This window comes from Numida meleagris, chromosome 14, assembly GCF_002078875.1.
Source record: "Numida meleagris isolate 19003 breed g44 Domestic line chromosome 14, NumMel1.0, whole genome shotgun sequence".
NCBI classification, from domain to species: Eukaryota; Metazoa; Chordata; class Aves; order Galliformes; family Numididae; genus Numida; species Numida meleagris.
The window spans coordinates 7,369,929-7,390,598 of record NC_034422.1 but is presented as its reverse complement, the minus strand read 5'-3'; the positions used below and the strand labels follow the sequence as shown (position 1 = coordinate 7,390,598).

The 20,670-nt window shown below is 52.0% G+C and overlaps 1 protein-coding gene across 1 annotated transcript in view; it reads right to left on the bottom strand.

The window, feature by feature from the left end:
* The window catches only part of MYO18B (myosin XVIIIB), a 43,944-nt gene continuing 25,178 nt past the window's right edge, over nt 1,905–20,670 (bottom strand). Inside the window, exons 33-42 of the mRNA XM_021413023.1 lie at nt 19,058–19,171; nt 18,719–18,835; nt 18,071–18,154; nt 16,716–16,853; nt 16,396–16,581; nt 10,843–10,976; nt 10,182–10,223; nt 9,863–10,024; nt 3,123–4,195; nt 1,905–2,112 (exon numbers count right to left, since the gene is read on the bottom strand). Of these exons, the coding sequence (XP_021268698.1) occupies nt 3,124–4,195; nt 9,863–10,024; nt 10,182–10,223; nt 10,843–10,976; nt 16,396–16,581; nt 16,716–16,853; nt 18,071–18,154; nt 18,719–18,835; nt 19,058–19,171 (2,049 nt within the window). The 3' untranslated portion in view covers nt 1,905–2,112; nt 3,123. The remainder of the gene's footprint in view (nt 2,113–3,122; nt 4,196–9,862; nt 10,025–10,181; nt 10,224–10,842; nt 10,977–16,395; nt 16,582–16,715; nt 16,854–18,070; nt 18,155–18,718; nt 18,836–19,057; nt 19,172–20,670) is intronic.

The window sequence follows — 20,670 nt, the reverse complement described above, 5'->3', positions numbered from 1 at the left end:
ATAAACTACCCCGTGCCGAGACCTGCTGCTCTGCCCATCAGTTCCGTGCCTGCGTGCCATAGGGACGGTGCTGCTAACAGGTACTTTGTACCCCGTGCTGTACGGGCATGGATTTATTGCCGGCCAGAGCTGACAGATCACTCGCTCTCACTGCCTGCGAGCACAGATCTCCGCTGCACTGAGGGTTTCAAGGGCAAACAATTCTCCGGACTCAGGCTGAAAATCTCCAGTCCAAGAGTCGTTTTTCCCTGTTAAAGGATGTGCAGAGCCATTTCAAGTGACAGAGCAATTTCCTTTGTGTCCTGCAAAGCAAAAGCAGAAAGAAGAAAAAAAGCAAGCCCTGTATATTATTACACACAAATCTGCTTTCCTTCTGCAGGTTTAAATAGCAACAGCTTAATGTTCAGCAAACACCGCAGCAGCATGGTGTAGTAATTCCAGACACAAAGCTCAGTGTCAAAGGAATCATCTCTGCTGCCTCCACCCAATAATGAGCAGTTCATGCAGCTCTTTCAGCACATTGAGTTATTTGCATGTAGTGATGGTAGCTTAAGAATGAGCTGCGTGCTGACACCTCACCCATCCCATGTCTGTGGGTCAGACTTCAGAGAGCGAACTTGGGGACAACACTTACAGCAGCACTCAGATCAAGAGGATCATCGGGGAGAAGTTGAACTTGGTGATCTTGGAGGTCTTGTTCAACCTTAATGATTCTAAGTTCTCATCCCTGCCAAGCTTGGCCACTGCAGCTTTGTCAGATTTTTCCCAGAAGTTTTTGTTCGAGCGTAGAATTAAAGAAATGTTCTTACAAGATGGAAGGGCGGGCTGCAGAGATCTCTCTTCCAAGCTGCACAATCTGTGATTTTTCTTTTTGCATTTGAAAGCACAGAAGGGAGCATAGGATTCCTGTAAACTGTTTTTTTTCCTCTTTGAGTTGCCTGCTTTATGCAGAGAGGACTGGAGAAGTCTTTCACTTAATCTGTGAACTTGCAGGGACTGTAATGATTACACAGTGTGCTGCAGTTCAGCGTGCCAGTTTCAAGGGAAAAAAGGATTAAAAACAACAACCGTACACTTGTTTCTGAACAGGGTTGCACTGAGCTCTGAGGGATTTCAACACGCTCGCAGAAAACGTGTTTCATGGGTGCTCTGCAGGGACTGCTGTGAATGTACTTCAGTGCCAAAAGCGGGACCCTCGCTTCCCAAAGCAAAGTTCAAGGCTGGGTAAACACCTGAAATAATCAGAATGGCACACACAGTGAGATCTGCCACCCTAAGAGCTCGACAGTGGCCAGGAATGCCTGTGCAGATGTGTACATGGGGACTGTCACCTCGTGCCTGGGACGTGGAGGTGTACCGGTGTGTGCTGCTGGCCCTGCTGCTGGCATTGCAGCTCTGCTGGGAGCGAGAAACTGCTTACAGCGCACACGGGGCTGAGCAAACTGCTGACGGGAACCCAGAGACGAAGGTTTCGCATTCATCTGTGACAAGGAAAATGCTTCTTGCTGCCATGGTTTGGTTTAAATTAGAAATGAATGGGAGGAATCCAAAAAAGCATGACTGAATGCTGAATAGTGCCCAATTTGCCTTTCCAAAGGCCGCCCAGAAGGTCACAGGGGGCTGTGCAACCCTGTGAGAGCCTTCCAGCCAAGCACTGATGGGAAGCGGAGCGCTCCGTGCACCTGCACGTTCGTGCCACAAACACATGATAAATGAGTAAGTCTGGATCTCTTCTAGAGAAGAGGGTTGTGACCATAAGAAGAGCTGGTCAGGAGCAAACAGAGGGTATGGCGGGAGGTCCCTGCCTATGAGTGTGCTTTGAGAAGTAGAGCTGGAAGCACCCCACGGCCCTCCACATACCTAGAGACACTGCATGGAAATGCAAGGCAAGAGGAGGCTTGAGGTGAAGAAGCAAAAATTTTATTGTGTAAAAACCAAGCAGATGTGGGAATATGGCCTCCCATAGCAACAGGCGCCACACACTGTCCTTCATGGCAGTGGGATGTGGCCAGAAGGTGCCCCAGCAGGCAAGGGTCGTGAAACCACGGATGTATCCAGCTTCAATTACGAATGGAATTATAAAACTTCAGATAAAGTCTCAGCTTCTGGGAACTAAAAATAGAAGAAAAGCGTATATAGCAAGAGCTTGTACTGTGAGATCTTCAATGTGCCACTCAGTTTGACTGGCCCTCACGCTCCACTCCGGTTACTGCATTTCACACCAAGCCCCAAAAGCATCCTCCAGCTGTGTTGCTTAATTCTGAGCAGTGCTACGATGGAATGAGGCCCCTCAGGCAGCCAGGAGACTGCAGGAGAAAGTGCTGACCCTGAGAACCCCTGTGGTGACACAGAACAGAGTGGGAGCATGCAGAAACGGTGGTATGATTAAAGCCAAAAGTCTCATCAGCTGTAAAATCATCTCATGACTTTTGGAGAGCCCCTTTCAGCCCCTGTTTAATGACATATTCCCTATCAAGTGCCCTTCCAAAGGAGGGATGGGATTCTGTCTGCTGGCGGCTCCTCACTCGTGCACAGCACAGGGTCCAGTTACTGCCGATACAGTGACAAAGTCTGGAGAAAGTGGGACATTGCATTATGCAAATTTTGCTTCCTGGAAAGAAATGTTTTATTAACATGCGCTCCCTTCTTTTGTTGGCTTAGTCAATTTGGTCACAGCTTGACACCCAATAAGTTCGTCTAAAGGCAATGGTTTTACAAAATGTTTTCCTAATCTATTTTAAACACTTAATTACAGTTGCGGCGCATTCATTAGGGACTTTGCTTTCAAACCTGGATTGCAGTAATAAATCCTAATTCTCGAAGTGTCAGTTGTAATCCGAAAATTGGATCCAAGTGGTTGTCAGAGGCAATTGCTAACTACAGGACGCAGCCTGACTGGGAGCTGGAGCTGCCTGCTGCAGAAGGAGTCACCTTCGGTGTCCAGGCAGGAAGCTCTGGACTCAGCAGACACAGGGCTGAGGGGTGCCTATGGGGCTGTGTGGCAGGAACCAGGGGACACAGCTCTGGGGATACAGCGTGGGCCGGGGCTGCAGCTCAGGGACAAAGTTGCCATCGCTGCTCTGAGCTCAGAGCTCCCGGGGCTCGCGGCTCGGTGCTGTTACCTCATTCTTTTCCCAGGTACTTCTTCATGATGCTGCTTACGTCATCCTCCTTCCCCTCTGCCTCTGCCCGGCGGCTCTCCTCGCTGCTCTCGGTGCTGCCCTTCCCACTGCAGCCCTCCCCGTCCAACCTCCGCGGCCGCTGCTTGATGCTGTCGGCGCTCCTGGAGGAGCGGATGGAGCCCGAGGATGAGGAGGAGTCGGAGCGGTCCCCGCCAGGGGCCAGGCCGGGCTGTGTCATACTCCTGCTCCTGGAGGAGGCCGAGTCGCCCACCACGGCCTCATCCTGGAAGCGGACGGTCAGGGCCCGGTGGCCATCCTTCCTGTCCCTGCCAGGCTTGGCCAGGCTGCTGGTGGAGCGGGATTTGCGGATGGCCGGGAGGAATTCCTCCAGCTCGGGGCTGGCTCTTCTCTCAAAGCCGAGGGTGGGGATCTTCCAGGTGCAGGGGTCTCCCCCCAGCCCCTCGCCCGACCCGGCGCCCGGCCCACCCTCCTCTGCCGACGGCTCCAGGCAGCTCCTCCACGGCCTAGGCCCGAGCAGCTCGGGGCCACCGAGGGACAGCAGGAGGGAATCGCAGGAGCCAAACTTGGAGGCTCTTTTCAGCACCGGGGAGACTGTGGGCTCGCCCGGCTGCTGGGCCAGGCTGCGCAGGCTGGAGGAGCGCGGCAGGCCACTCTCAGTTCCATCGCTGGCCCCAGGCAGCTCGGTGCCCACGTCCCCCAGGCGTGGCCTGCTGCGCCACAGAGCCGCGGCGCCGGTGGTGCGGTAGATGGGGAGGGCCGAGGCGTCCTCCAGCAGCGGGCCCTGCTCCTGCTCAGCCGCCCTCCTCCTGCGCAGCTCCCCCACGTAGTCAGAGAGCGCGGCCGAGGCGCTGGGCAGCGGGGACCTGGCTGTGGATTTTTCCAGCGGGCTCGTCAGCTCCGTGCTGTCTGCGGGAGGTTTTCTGTATTCCCGTCTCCTCACACTGAGCAGAGGGCTTGCAGCCTTCCCCAGGTCCGCAGCGTCAACGGATCTCGTGGTGCTCAAGGAGGAGCCGGGCCGGGCGGCTGCGGGCTCTGCGGTGTCTCTGCTCCCCCTGCAAAACAGAGTCCCATTAGTTTAAGATGCCTTATTGTTTCCACCAACCATAATGTCATCCAGCAAAGGCAAAACGCTGGTATTTGCAAGGTAATCTCAGAATAAACTCTCACTGCAGCGTCGAGAAGTTCAGCAGTGCCCAAAGATTTTGTCTTTAAATAACTCTGAGTAAAACAAAACCAGCTAACTGTGGCATACAGTGTATGGCATCATCCGCTTTAACTCTGCCAAAGCAACACACACCTCCAAATGTCCTTTCTTCTCGTCGTATTATAGCAATATATAGGATTTGTTTGCTTTCTGCCTAAGCCAAATTTATGCTCACATTTTATGAAACCAACTCATTGAACACACCAAATGCCTCTTAACATTACTGCAGGGCGCTCCTTCGGAAAGCAAAAACCACTGGGAAGTGCAGGAGCAGCACAAAGGCCGGCCCTGGGCAGGGCACAGCAGCAGAGCTGAGGGATGAGATGCTTCCATGCAGGGTCCGCCCTGCAGAGGGGCTCTGAGGACAGCAGGACAGGAGCACATTGCCCTATCAGGCGGCACCGGGACTGCCCTCTGCCCACAGCACATGGTTTCTCCCCTTAAGCAAATGCAGACTGGGGAAAAATCTGCTCGTTGAAGAGTAGCTGTCAGAAGTGAGCAGAAGTGAGAGTGATCATGTGGGGTGGGAGCTCACCCCGCAAGCAAGCATGATACAAATGGCACGGTGTGGGCACCATGTGCTCATCAAGGGCAAGATTCACCACCCACTGGAACTAGCAGGACTCTGACCCTGAAACACGCAGTCCTCGCCCCAGTGGGCTCACGGAGTCTTCCGCATGGTGCTACCCAGGGAATGGCATCAGCCCAGCACAGATGGCTCTTGCTACAAGGATTGCAGCTTTTACAGAGTGCAAACGTGGAACAGCAGAAAGGGCGACAACAACAGCACAATCACCACCATCACAGCATGGCTCCTCCCTCCGCTCTGAGCTCAGTAGGTCTGTGGTCAGGACCAGTCATGGTCCTGCCACCAGCCCTGCTCCTTGGCACCACAGCAGTGACACTGCTCCCAGCCCCACAGGACAGGGATGGGGACAGTGTGGCTGCATGGTGGGAACAGGGGCAGCCCCTCCTTCCTCCGGGCACTACTGGTCCCTCACCAAAGCGTCCAATGGCACTGAGTAGCTCTTCAGGGGCCGGATCCTGGTGCATGCTGCAAAAGGGCTTTCTGCTCCAAGCCTGTCCCTGTCCTCACAGAGCTGATGCACAGAAACAGGGAGGGGCTGCAATCGTCGTGGCCTCAGTGTCACTAAACCCCAGGTGTGACACTTTGCACCCATTTATCTTTCAGCTTGAAGGGCTGAAAAAAATGTATTTTCTGCTTGAGCCGCTGCAGGGAAAGGCAAAGGGCCACTACTGCCAGGGCACATCTGAAACAAAGAAGAGTCTCTGTAGAGCTGTGCACGGTGTAATTTTAGCTCAATGATAGCCAGTTACTATCTATAGGCTGCTCACTCCCAGCCACGTGCCGGTGAGACCAGGAACGTGGGCGCACACAAGCACCACAGTTGGTGTTGGGCACAGGGACCCCATCAGCACCCCTAGAAAGCACTCAGGGGGCCCTGAAACCAGCTGCAGAGAGAAGGCTTGTCTAAGCTTGTCCGGTACCAAAAAGAGGGAAAAAGAGAGGAAAGGGCAAAGTAAAGCAGCAGAACCCAAATACAAACAAACCTCGGTGAGCCCAGCAGGAGTGTAGGAGCAGCCACCAGGTTTTCCATCGGCAGTAATAAAGCATCCTGCCCAGGGAAAGCTCGGGTTGCCATGGGAACGGGGTGACAGTGGATAATCCTGGCAACAACACGGGACGAGTCGGAGCGGGCTCTGCTGACCCGTGAAACAATTTACATGGGACTGAAGACAAACTCCACAGCCAGGGAAGGGAAGCCACGGCAGGAGCAATGGGATAACAGAGACACTCTATGTTCCCCCAGTCCCCAGTGCCCACGTGCCCACGGCTCATCAGTGGGTCTGAACTGCTTGATTATCCAGTGCAAAGGGAATTAACCACAGTTTGTAATCTCATGGAACGCAGCAACCTCCAGGACTCACCCGCGCTGCTGCACCCAGCATCCAGCTGATTAATGGCTTCAGACATTTTGGTAATGCTGGGTTTTAGGATCCTAAATTGCATCTTACCTAAAGAGCTAGTGTAATCCTTCAGAGAGAATTTGTATGGAAATTGTTCCAATCATTCTCTACGTTTCTAAATAATATTGTAAACTGACTGCCGCATGACCGACTTTCATAAATTAAACAGTCAGCTTCAATGTGTTGCTTTGGTTTTTAAGACCGAGATAAAAGGGAACTGAAGAGGTAAGAAACCCTAATGGGCTGTAACACGGCCAGTCTGCACTCTGCTATTTATCGCCCTGTTCAGCAAGATGGACAGTTACTATTTTTACAAAAATCTTTACTGCCTGAAGCGAAGTGGCAGCAGCGAGCACAGTGGTTGCCCCCAGCTCCAACCTGATACCAGGGGGCTGGCAAAGCACTGTGTCCGCCCCACGCTCACCCACCCCTGCCCCACGGCAGAAGGGCTGAAGCTTAGCCACGCCGTGCAGGCAGCTGTGTGCTGTGCCATAGGAAATCACTGCGGGGACTGCTCAGCGTTTGACACTTTTCCTCTTTCTTTCCAGCACCTACAACACTTGAGTCCTTCCAACAAAAGCTGTTAGCGCTTCTCCTCAAAGGAAGCGATGTTGCCAAAACCTGGAGGTACTACCACAAAGATCCATATCTGAGATCAAAATATCACACTGTGTATTTCTCTCAGGGAGAACACGAATGAGGCTGGCGTGCCTTTCTGCAGCAGCTCCCAGCTTTGTGCTCTGTGGAGATCCCCAAGGCTCCTGCCTGCCACCAGCCACCAACACTTCATCCCCTGCTGCTGCACGCCCTGCTGCCACAGAGGCACTGAAATTACACCTTATTTTCTATTAATTACATTCTGCAAAGTCCAGGCACGCATGCAAGGCAGCCCTGTCCTGCAGCAGTCCTCCTCTGTCCATGCTTCAACCACACTGCAACAACCCAGCAATGCACTGCTGGTCGCCACGTGTCAGAGATTTCCCTAAGTCAAAAACGGCCTGATGCAGAACTCTGAAGGCATCTGGGAGCCAAACGGGACTCTGTAATATGCCATTCACACCAAAGCAAATGACATACAACAATAATTAGTGAAGATTACACAGCAATTAACATGATTACAATTATGGCAGTTGAAATAATTTATACAATAAAATCCACACATGCACTGCAACACATGACCAGGCATAAAAGTGCGTCTCAGATGCTTTTCCTGGTAACTCATAAATAGAGCCAAGATAACTCCATTCCAGGGAGAGAGAAGAAATTGGCCTCATTTCTGTCAGAAAAGGATTTTCTCACCACGCCATCATCTACAGACTCTCCCAGCTTTCAGTGCAATGATTTGCTTTCAACACAATTAAAATCAGCATGGCAAAGCCCAGCCTTGTGCCGGGCTCCCCGGGCCCTGGGGGTGTCCCTGCCTGCACCTCAGGGTCAGCAGCTCTGCAGCAACGCTCTGCAGCGAGCAGCAGGACCAGCGTGTCGAGTTTGGAATTTGCTTCCTAATGAAAAATGGAAGGCTTATTCCAACTCCGCAATGTGTCATGCTTAGTGAGGCTTAGCCCTGCTGTCCAACATTTTGTACAAGCATTTAAATAGTAGAGAATTAAAGAACGCGTTAATCAAGTCTCTCCTTTCTGTGCACTACCCCGACAGTAATAGCCTTATATTCCTTCCCCTGGCTTTTGACAGCTGTTTGTTCAGGAAACATCCCATGTGTGCAACTGAGGAGTGAGTGCTAGGCAGATTCATTTGTCATCGCTGGGTGCTTGTGTAAGACAAAGGAATCTTGATACGGAAGAGCTCATTGCGCTGATCTCGTCTTTATTACCTTGCCTCTCCTATTATACTTGATGCATTTCATATTGACTCCTCTCCAGTGTTTCCACCACAGATTAGCTGAAGCCAGGCACAGCCACCACTCTGGGATTTGCAATTGGCCTTCTCACAAACCCCAGTTGTCACATTATATCCAGGTCTGGGTGCAAATTTCCTTTCATCACAGCCACGGTCAGTCCAGTAAGTTATTTTTATTAATCCCCAAGCCTACATATCTGCTTTTTTATTATAATTCCAGTGTACTTCAGCTCAGAAACATGATATAAGCCATAATTTCTAATTTACTGCCATGCACTTAGGACCACAGCTAGATCAATTGGAGCAAAGGATGCTAAGTGGTGCCAAGGGGGACGAGCCCGGCAATTGCTCCCAGAGCCCACACTGCTGTGCTGCCTGTCCCTGTACACCATCCCTGGGGCCGCAGCAGGAAGGACACCCGAGCCCCATGCTGCAAGCAGTGGCCCCCAGCACTGCGTGACCTTGCTCATCCTTCCATCTGCTCACACTGCTGGCTGCAACGTCCAGTGGCAACCAATGCCAAGAGCACGCGTTACACAAAAAAACCTTCCTTCCATTTGTTATACAGCTATCATTCAGCACATCCATGCATGAAAAATAGGGAAAATGCCTTCCTTGCTTGGAGCTCATGCTCTGGAGCTGCTCCAGCCCATGCTGCTCCAACAACAGGGTGCAGTGCTGCGCAGCAGAGGCTCCCCAGCCCCACGCAAACTGGGCACCCTCTCTACACCCATCACCTCCTTCCTGAGCCACCCGACCTTGATCTACTCCAAAATTCAGCCCACGCACTTGCTTCACACATGCAATGCCAAGAAGGGGTTTGCTGGGGATGTGTGCAGCGCTGGCCACAGAGCAGGGCAGTTGTCACTGCGCGTCCCCATGCAGCATGGCAGGGAGCCGAGCAGTTCAGCCACGCGAGCGCTTGGGCCACCCTCCAGCTTGCTTACAGCCCGGTAGCACTGCTGTCAGAAATTAACATATTTCATATTAAAACTGTATAAATGCATACTGTTTCTTCTGAAGCAAAAAGCGAGCATATGGCATACAAATCCTCAAATAGGCTGCATCGCCTCTTTAAATTATCTCTGGAGAATACATCAAGGGATATTACACCGCTTGAAGCATGGTTTTGATGTAGTGGCTTTCATCTGGCGTTGCGCTGATCCTGGCCTCCCCCGGTTGGATGCTGTGACATCAGCTCCCTCGGTTCCCCCACTTCTTGTCCACGTTGGGTGGGACACGCCACCCCAACATGTGCTCATTGCTGTCATCTATACACCATGCAAGAGGTAAGCGATGCCACTGGCCTGTACCATGCTGTGGACACGCCTGTGCCTGCCCTGGGATCTCCTTTGCTGCCCTCCACTTGCAAAATACTCAGCTTTGCAAAATGCTTGCAGATATCAGGCACGGAGCCTTGCAAGCCTTAAGCCAACTAACACCTTTCCTTTGCTGAACCACCCCGAACGCAGTGTGCTGTGCAAAACAGGAGGTGGCATGTATTTCTCATTGCAAAGTATTAACAAACTGATAATTTAAGGCTCTTGTTAAACTGTTCAGGCTGATCCGCAAGCACTTTTCACAAAATGATTTTTTTTTCCTTAAATCCTTGAAGATATCTTAGCTAGAAGAAAAAACAGTGATGCAGCCCCCAGTGGCAGTCCCTTACCTCAGGCCCTGGGTGCTGCGACTGCCGACGGACAGCGCCGAGATGCTCCCAGCCACACTGCCACCGGTTGGGGATGACCAGCCCATGGATGAGCCTGGCCAGGAGCAGAGGCTTTCCGCAGGCTCCAGGCTCAGCACAGAGCCAACGCTGGAGGAGGCATCCCTGTGAGGAGAGCAGAGCCCCGTCAGTGTCAGGATGGGGGTCTGGGAGCAGCACCTGCAGCTCATCAGGAATGGTGACCCCCAGCAGCCCTGCTCCAGTTTCAGGCTGGATGAAATCCTTTGGGATTTTCCTTCAGCCCCACACAGAGCTCACTCACGTCTCTCTCCTGGAGCACAGTGTGTCCCGCGCCGTCTGCACACTGCAAACAGCAGACAACAGAGTCAGCAGCAGCGCAGCCTCCCCAGAGTCACTGTGTGAGGCTGGCGAGGGTGAAACCTCTCCAAGTGAGAAATGTCAAAACCCACTGCTGACAGAATGGCCTGAGCCAGGTAACATCCTCCCAGGCAGCAGTGATCAGGGCCATTCCAGCATTGCATGGCTACAACCCCCCGCCCTGCTCCCTGCATCATCCCATCCCAGCCCAGGGCACTGCAACTGCAGCACCAACGGGCACTGTCTGCACTGAAGAAGGATATGGAGCAGAGAACTGTGCTGTTGCCAAGAGTGGCAGCTGAGGACATCGCTGCCAGGAAGCACTTCTCACCTCGCTGTAATGTGCCAATTGTATTGGAAATAGCTTACTATGAAGGAGTGAATTTCTGAGCTCATGGATTCTAGCTCACCCTTCCCTGTTTTTTTCGCTACATAAAGTAAACCCTCTCCTCACAGCACAACAACAAGCACAACCGTGCCTTTTCTTTAGTTTATTTATCTACTTTGTCTCCATTCGACACCAGGGCTGCAGACACAACATCTGAAAAACCCAGTAGGATATTTCCCCCACGTTTCCTCATGGCCTCCACCTGCCCCCACCTCACCTCTCAGCATCGCTGTCATCGCTGGCGCGCAGCTCCTCCAGGGCCAGCTGCAGGTCGGCGATGCGCCGGATGGCCGTGCCCAGATCTGCCTGCAGCCCTTGCCGTGCCACCGTCGCCTCGGCCAGCTGCTGCTCCTGCAGGACCACACTGTGTCAGTTCTCAACCTACCACCTGCAAACCCACCACGTAATGCATGCCCCATCCTACATAAGTGAGCAAACGGAGCTGGAGAAACACCCTTGCAGTGGGGCGTCCCGCTGCATCGCTGCCCTGCACCCCACAGTGGGAGGAGGCTGAAGGCAACAAGCAAACAGTAACGAGAGCATAAGAAGAAACCAAAAACTGCCATGCAGAAAGCTGAGTGTATCTCCGCACTGGAAGAACTGGTGTAGATGCATATAAGGAACAAGTTCTTTACACTAAGGGTATCAAACCACTGGCAGAGGTTGTCCAGAAAGGTGGTTGTGCCTCATCCCTGGGGACATCCAAGGTCAGGGTGCGGGGCTCTGAGCACTTTTGGAGCTTTGGGTGTCCCTGTGGGACCAGACGGCCTTTGGGGGTCCCGTCTGACTCAAACCATTCAATGATTCCATGAGATGCATGACTGTAGCAGTGCATTATCAGAGTGTGCTGATGGATAATTAGTAAAGAGTGACATCTTCCTGGGCACCAGATCAGTGTGTGTGTGCACAGCCCAACAAAGAGCATAAAACCTGGACAAGAAATAAAAGGAACTTCAAAGAGAGCCATGGGCTCCAAACCATGCATCCCTTCCTGCAAAGTGGGGCTGCCCAGTGCTGAGCTTGTGGGTGCGCATAGACTGCAATGGTTCAGGTGCACATTGCGATACCTGCACTGCGCTCGTACAGTGATTTTGGGGCATTGCTGCCTCACTGCTAAATCACAGTGTGACACCCAGGTTACCAAATGGCTGAGCGTGATACAATGCATGAGCCTCTCTCCCTGCATGGCACATCCCAAAGGACTGGGCCTGGGAGCACCAAGCTCCAGAGCCTCCAGGGACAGCGTGGGGCCAGAGAACATAGGGGGCTGCTGTGGCTGCTCACACTTACTGAGTTCTAAGCACACCTGCTTAGAAACAAAGCACTTTCCAGAGATGCCGCTAGCTTATAAGAAAGCCAGAAGTTTAATTTATAATTTAAATTGCAGGGAGGAAAGCCCTGGCAAGCAGCACAACCCAAAAAGCACTGCAGACCTGGCGGCACCCGCAGCACCAGGGATGCCTGACCCATCCTCATTTGACATGAGCTCTTCTCAGGGTGAACCCAAAAAGAACTCTTTGTGCAGTTTTCTAAACCATCACATGACAGAGAGAAAAGAAAAGGGAGTGCAGGCTGCAAATTCAACATGATTGAGGCTGCCAGCTGTAAAATTGCCATCTCGGTGGTGACAAGGTGAGAGATGATTTGCAGCGTGGGCTGTGACAGGCCACAGTGCGGGAGCCAGTGGGCTGTCAGAGCAAATAACAGGAGCTCCGGGATCACCGGGTGGCCGGACCCGAGGGGAAGAGCATTCCAGTTCATAAAAACATGCAGAGCAATAGCCCAGCTAGGGTCGCACCGTATTGCCATTGCTTCTGGATAGGTGCCAATACTGGTAACACCCGGAGCACTGCCAAGAGGCTTCCTGAAATTCAGTGCTTCCGAGCCCTGATAAGGCTGATAAGAGCCTCTATTGAGCTAATTCATTGGCTCCAGGGTGCCGCACAAATGAAGTGTAGTTTGCAGCCTGCATTTAATTCCTCTCCCCTGTTCTGCTGCTGCTAATCCAGCAGGCGTGGGCGTGGGTCCTTTACAAGGAGCAAAACCCCCAGATCCCTGGTCTCACAGGTGACCTGAAAGCAGAGAATTCCTGATCCAAAGCAGAGTACACTGCTTAGGCACAGTGGTACTGCTACCATGGGCTCTTTCCAGCAGTGACACTTCGGCCATCTCTGCAGGTACTGAGTTGACCAAACACAAAGCTCAGTGCCATCCAGAGCTGAGAATAATTCACAACATACTGTACCCTATAACTGTCTCAAGGAAGGGAATAATTATGCCAATATAATTAAATTCTGAATGCAAAAAATTATCTTCATGATGCAAGCTGACAATAAATGTCCCAACGCTAGCCCACTGCTGTCCCAGTGAGCAATCAGACACCTCTGACACGTGTTGTTTCAATCTAAATGTAAATGCACAGAGCAGTTCGCTGTTAATACAGCAATGGGTCTGAGTGGTAGCATCTGCACTTGGGCAGAGCTTCCAAGCATTGCAGAATAGGGAAAAGGAAAAAAGGGCAAACACATCTATTGAGAAAAATCCCAGTCTGCCCCTCGTGTGGGGAGAGCCTGGCACTGCCTACAAGAGACAGCACGGGTGGAACTGCTGGGGCCAGGCACTGCTGGACCCGGGGTAAGAGGACTGGATGATGCCCAGAGGTCCCTTCCAACTCCTACTGCTCTGTGATGCTATGAGTTTCCAACCGCTGAACCCTGCTCTCAGCACACAGAGCTGAGCCTTCCACCAATCCAACCAACCCTTCAGACACAGCAGAATCCAACCCACCTGGCTCAGAAACATCTTCTTAATCTATATTTTATTGTCAATAAATAAAATATACCTTCAGCCTGTTTTTGCAGATAATCCCACACTAGGTTTCCCCATGCACATGCATCAGCAGATGAACTGACCCAGCACACAGCACCCAAACACCAAACTTATTAGAAGATAAGTTAGGAAGAGATAAGCAAAAGCAGCAGCGAAGCAGTCGTTGGGATGTGCAGGATGCCGAGCGCCTCGTCTCTGCTGTATGTTTGTGGCTCTGCTGTCACAACACAACTGCCACACTCTCATCCACCCGAGGTGAAGTGTAATCTAATTAGCCCAATTTGGATTGCTGCTATCTGAATAACTTAGCATACACCTGCAGTATTCATCAATCATTATTTTTTTTTTAATTAAGTAATTAGCTTTCAGGTTCTCGCAAAGTTTGAAGTGACAACATTTCCGTGGCTGCAGTCTCAAGTGGGATGGGGCTCCGACACCAGCAGCATTGTCAGTGCTGTTAGCAGCCGTTAAGTGCTGATGATTTCCTGGGCAATTTACTGCTCCAATGGCAAAGCAGAAATCACGCACTCACTGCACAGCGCAGCTAATTAGTGTATGGTAGAGCATCACCCGCCACTCCCCATCGCCCAGAATCACCTCAAAGGGCCACTCCATTGGGTGACCTTGTCATTGCTCTTAGCCGAAGCCACTGGCATTTAAAGGAAAGAACAACACTGCAGGGCCCAGAGGAAGGGCTGCAGGGGCTGCGGGGCAGCAATGAGGTGGACTGAGGGCTGGGCTGGGGGCCATCAGCACAAACTGCACTTCTCAGCTTCACTAGAACTGCCAAAATAAACCCAAGCTTGCAAATAAAAAAATACATAAATACCAGGCTATGATATGCTACACCTTGCTAGACTGCATGGTAATAACAGGGCTGCAAGTACAAAGGCTATCTTCCATCAAAGGAATCTTAAACATGGTTATTTACACTGTGACTCTCACCTTCAAAAAGCTCCACAAAAATCCACCTGAAGAACATTTTAGTATCTGTACTTTGATTTTCAGTGAGAGTAGTTAATTATTACGCTTCATTAAAGACAGCTGACTTTAAGAAGACATGGTGGTGCAGCAGCATGGCTCAGAGCCCTGTGTCCTTCCCTGCCCAGCCAAGGCAGGGACTCATGTGTTGGGATGAGCACAAATGTATGTGCATAGCAATGAGCAAAGAGACCCAGGCTTGGTTTCTCACTCCCCAGGATGAGCTCTAGCTGGGAAATCCACCCCTCACTGCATGCCACAGCTCAGGTTCTGCTTTGTAGCAAGAGGAGCTGCTGCTCCTTGGGGGAAATTCAGGACATGAAACTGAAGCAAAGACAGAGACAGTCAGGGCCAAGAGCTGCCCCCTCCATTAGAAAACGTGCATCCCTCTCTGTGATGGTGTGGGGCCTGGAATGCTTTCATAACTCATTCTTCCTACAAAATTCATAAGGCAGAGCCATCTGCCTGGCATTCAGCTCCTTGGCTCCCATCACAGAATCATAGAATGACTTAGGTTGGAGGGGACCTTAAAGACCACCTAGTTCCAACCCCCTGCCATGGGCTGGGTGCCACCCACTAGATCAGGCTGCCCACCCCTGTGCTGTGCTTTCCCTCTGCGGGTTAGTGCTAGGACCACGGACAGCTCCTGCCTCCCAGCAGCCCCAGTTGGGTCTAGTATGAGCGAGGGACGCACACAGCTGTCCTGAGCCCCAGCAGAGGTGCACAGACAGGCGTTAATAGGATGTAAAGAGCCTCCAGCTCTGATTGATACGAGCTGTGAGAATGAAAACCTGATGTAGAGGCAGTGGTTCTCAGGACCCCAGAAAACAAGACCTATTCCCAATCCCAGCTGAGTAATGAACATATCCCATTGTGAGCTTCTTAAACCCCAGCGGCGCCTGGTGAGCGCACAGCCTTGCAACTGTTTATTTAAATAAAGAAATCGTTAGGTGCAGACCATGACTTAAGTAATGTTAAGTGAATAATTCATGCAGTATCTATAATAGATGGGGGATTTAGTGGGAGCAGAGCTGTAATGGCTCTCTGTTAACTATTGATGCCCGCTGCTCAGTGTGCATGAGCACAGCTCTCCAGTGATGCTCAGGGAAGCGCGATCAGAGCAAGGCCATGGGGGCCCCTGAGACCCCCACTCTACCTCCCACAGCTGATGGGTAACCTCAAATTTCTGGGCTGCTCCAGCCCCCACATCTGCCACAAGTTTGTTCATGGGCTTTTGTGCCATGTGCCCAGGAGATGTCTTACATTCTGTGCAAATGAAGCAGCCAGTGCCACGAGGCAGCACGCAGGCTGGAGGAGCAAGGACAAAGCCTGTTTGCAGCATGCACAGTGGCTGAGGAATAATTCACGCTGAAGCACCGCTCCCTTCAGAAAGCCTGGCAGCCTCGGGGCGAAAGAAATGGTGAATTCTCCTTGATTGTTAAATAAAAGATTATTGATAAAATAACCGCTTCTAATGTGGCTGTCTTGCTAGAAGAAATGCAATATCTTTCAATTACTGCTTGGAAGCAAGACTTTCCTTTTGTTTACTGAAAAAACACAACATGAAAAGAGATGCGGGAGAGGACTGTGCGATGAAGGTGAAGCTATTTTTGCTGCACTCCCAATCTGCTCGGGGCTTTGCACACACAGAGCAGGTTAACTGTTTGCTGACATTGACTGGGGCTGATATGCTGCTCAGAGGAGCCATGGCCTGGGCTGGGCATGCCATGGGGAATGAGCTACATGTCTGCACCCAGTGGGCTGGCATCCCATGGGTACTGCCCCGCGCTGGGTGCTCGCCCTGCTGCACAGCATGTGGAAAAGCAGAGGGCCTGCTCTGCCCTGCCAGCCCAGCTGTAGAGAAATGAACGCGAGGTGCAGCAGCAATGGCTTTGGTTCCATGGGGAGCACCACGGAGCCGTGAGCAGCAGAACCCCCTGGCCTGCAGGCACTCCCTTACCAGCTCCACACGCCGGCGGCTGGACTCCAGCTCCCGTTGCACCAGCTCATCCATGTCCGCCTTCATCTCCTCCATCCTCCGCTGGTAATACTTGGTGCTCTCCTTCTCCCGCGCCTCTGACTCAGCCGCCTTCTCCAGCTCCTCGCCCATCTTGATGATGCTGTCTCTCAAGCGCAGCACCAGCACCTGGAGAGGCAGCAAGATGGGGTGAGGAGTCAGGAAGCTCACTGAGAGAGCACCCTCCCCAGGTGCCAAGCACCCTGCACCAACCCCTCGCCCGGGGCCCCGTGCCCACCCTGCATGGTGAAACACAGCCATACCTCAAAGCGCTTCATCTGCACGGCCTGGAAGTCCAGCTGGCTCTCCAAGTCACGGATGCGGGCTTCCTGTCGGCTGATGACGGCACGCTCGGCCGGGCGCTGCTCCAGGCGTGCCACACTTGCCTGGGCTACCAGCAGCTGGGGACAGAGATGTCATAGCGGCTGCCAGGATCTTGCCCATCCCCTCCCTTCCCCACCATGAGATGGTCTCTGTGGTCACAGTAAGGCCCCAGGGCGAGCAAACTCCCCGCAAACCCCTCTAAAGACAAAATGAACGCATGGGACCTGCTGTGACCTGCCAGGCACTGTGGGAAACGATTGTCCGAATCTCCCTGAAGGATGCCCTTCTGTTCACACCGTGCGATAAATTCATGACAGTAGCATGGATTTTGAAAGGAAAATGTTACAGCAGGACAGCACTCATTTGGCTTTCTTTTGCTTTTTTCTTCTTGGCACATTCTTTGAGGACAGCAGGCATAAAAATTCACAGTTCACCTCTACGGACAGCTGCTGCACTGAGCCCTTTCTTCAGCTGTTACACCGGGATCTCCAAAGCAAACTGGGCTTTTAGCAATCCCAGCACAGGCCTGGTTCAGATTTATATTTGACCTAGAACTAGAGGAATTTGTCATCTTTTATCTGGCCTATCTCCACAGCAGCTCTCACTCCATCTTGGAGTGAGTGAGTGCTATCTCTGATTCTTGGGCAGCTTAGCCACGCTCCAATAAAGCACTTAAGCTAATGGGATTACTCATGTGTTTAAAATTAAAGGCATGCACTCCAGGGCAGCAGAGCAGCCACAGCAATGAGGCTGTTCTGCCCCAGGGCCACAACCCTGCTTCTCCTTCAGTCCCAAGAGCCATGCCAGGGAAAACCTTGCTCAGCCCCAGGCTATTGCTGGCAGAGGCCTGCAGCTTCCAGTGCAGGCAGCTCATTCCATCCCCGTCCCCATCACCATGCCCATGCCCATTCCCAAATCCATCTCATCCTCACATCCATCCCACTCTCACCTCCATTCCATCCTCACCCTCACCCCCGTCCCCATCCCTATCCCATCCCCATTTCTATCCCTATCACTCTCCCTATCCCTATCCCTATCCCTATCCCTATCCCTGCCAGAGGGCAGCAGGTTCCGCACCTTCCAGCTCCCGAAGGCATATGGATATAAGGCTATCAGCAGGTGAATTGGAACCAGGCTGTTTTACAGAGGAGGAGATTGCTTTGCAACTCCTCAGTGGTTGAATTCCAACAGGAAGATGGCATCCTGCTACCTGCTCCCATGTGGTTCATTGGGTTCAGGGACAACAAAGTCCCTAGCTGCTGAGCTCTGTGCAGTGCAACCAGTCAGAGAGTACCTTCTCTTGGAGGCTCTGCTTCTCCTTCTTCACTTCCTCCACCTGCGTCTGCAGCTCCTGGATCTGAGCGATATCTGTTGCAGACTGGGGAACAGAGAGCCAGCAATGGAAGTGGCCCCTGATGAGCACCCAGATGCTTCCAGGAAGGGGCACTGCACACTGCACAGCAAGCTTCATTCTGCTGCCTAAATGCAACTTCCCTAATTGTCAAAGTAAATATTTGCAGACCTTGTGGTCAAGCTCATTTCCCCAAAGTGCTTCCAGATGCCAATTCCCAGCTCTGTACCATCACCGCTGGGGACCAGGCTGGGAGTTCTCATCCAGCCCAGCCCTCTGCTGACAGCTGCTCCACAGGGAGCCCAGGGTTCCCTCTCTTGGGAGAGCCTGCCCTAGTTTGGGTGCTACGCAGAAAGCCACCGCACTCTGTCAGTGCTCTGAAAGCTCTGAGTGACAGAACAGTCAGGAAAGTTCTGACAGATAAGGATGCAGATAGGGATGCTGGGGCTGTGTTTTCCTCTCTAAACAGCATCTGCTGCCCAATGGCCCGGCTATGCAGACAGCCCCACTGGGCCATTTGCTTGGAGCTTGGGTTTTCCAAGTGTCTTCTGGGCAGGGAACACTGTAGAGCTGGCACTGCCTGGCTCCTACCTGTGCGATCAGAGCCTTGTGCTTGGCCATCAGCTCGTTCAGGTCCTCCTGGTCCTCGCTGACGCGCCGCAGGAGGTCAGCTCTCTCATGCTGCAGCTGGCAGAGCTGCTCGTCCGCCTGAGGGCAGAGGGTGTGCATCAGGACAGGATCCAGCATCCAGTATGGCACCCAGCTCTGCTGGGCTGGGATCCCACACCAGGGAGAGGAAAAGGAACTCTGGAGGGGGGGTTAAGGGATGCTGTGTGCTTTCGATCTTCCTATCCATTGAGCCACCAGGGGAGGTGACTCGGTAAATAGGCTGATCACCACGCCAAGCACCGCGCTGCACCAGGAGCGCACCAGGGTCTTGTTCCTGCTCAGCATCTCCATCTCCACGTGCAGGTTCTCTAGCTCCTGGGCTGCTGCCTGCTGGGACCGCTGGGCCTCGGCGCACCTCGCCTCGCTCTCTTCCAGCTGCGAGAGATGGGGGGAGATGCTAACAACACACGTGCTGCTCCCCTGCCGCACAGCCACGTCTGTTTGCATTGCACTCCCAGAGCGTTTCCCCTGCTCACACACCAAAACTCAGCCTTTTAAAATCTGCACTGCTCCTCAGACCTTCTGCTGCTGTGTTACAACGAGAACTTTTCCTTTTGCAGTGGCTGTGTTGCCAACACCCATCCCCATCTCACTGGGGCTGAAGAATGCGCCCCGCACCGCGCGCCCACTGCTTTGGCAAGATAGAGCTGGGATCATTAATTTGCAAAATTATGTGAATTACATGTAATTCCTGATTAGAGCAATTCACGATTTGGAGTTTTCAAATGGGCTTTTCACGTCGCATAAATTGCATTTGCAAATACACATGAAATATCACATTTATAAATGCTAATTTGCTCTCGGTTTTTATAGCTCAGCCATTAAAGCAACAATAATCTTAAATGGGCTGCAAACACCCGGAAGATGCAGCATCATCCCCGAAGCCCTCACCGCTGAGATGGAGGAACATACGTGGGCAGTACCTGAACATGCAGTTCCTTCCCTGAAGAGCTCAAGTTTCTTTTGTTTATCAAAAAGAAAGCAAACCCCTCACCTGCTGCACGCTCCTCGTGCCCATTCCCCATGTGTTGGGGCAAGGCAGGGCTCACACACAGCTGAGGATGGGGCTGTCCCCACCGTCAAAGCTTGGGCACTTTTGTCCATTTTCACAGATGAAGTTTCATTGCCTTTTTTCACTCCCTCCTTCAATAAAAAGGGGCCTTATGAAGCTCTGGAGCAATCCTCACTCCATTTCCTCAACTGTTTGTGGTGAGTGAGATGTACTTGGAGAAGTTCAGTAGGTAATTTGCTCCCCTAGTGCTTAACACAGAGGAAATTGAAGTCATTTTTTCCTCAAGGCCAATGACTCTCCCTGTCTCGGCAGCACCGGTGAGGTCTCCAAAGAGTTGCAATACACAGACAAGGGGCCTGAAGCACCTGAATTGTGATGCCTTGGCTTTGAGCAGCAGGGATCCTGCAGAACAGTGGTTTCAAATTGCATTCCTCTGCTCAGCCTCAGCCTGTTTGGGTGAATTGTCCGGGCAATCCATTCCCAAACTCACAGAGCCCATCTCGCAATGGTACGTGTCACTTGCAAGGGCTTTCCCACCTCTTCCCACTTCCTCCCTGACGTCGATCTTTCCCTGCCACAATCGTACCAAAGCCTCATATAGTTTAACCAAAGAGAAACTCATCTCCAGGACCTCTCATTAAACACTTTTCTCTCAATTTGCACAATGGAATTTTCCCACTCGGGAAGAATAGATTGAAATACCCCCAAAAATGCATAATGTATGAATGGATGAACAACATTCGTTTGCTGTGCTGCGCCATCTGTTAAATACCTGCATAAAATGGATGCTTCAGACTTATTAAGAAACAATGCTATACTTTTAGACCATATGGATTTTGATTAATGGAAATGGTGGCGTTTT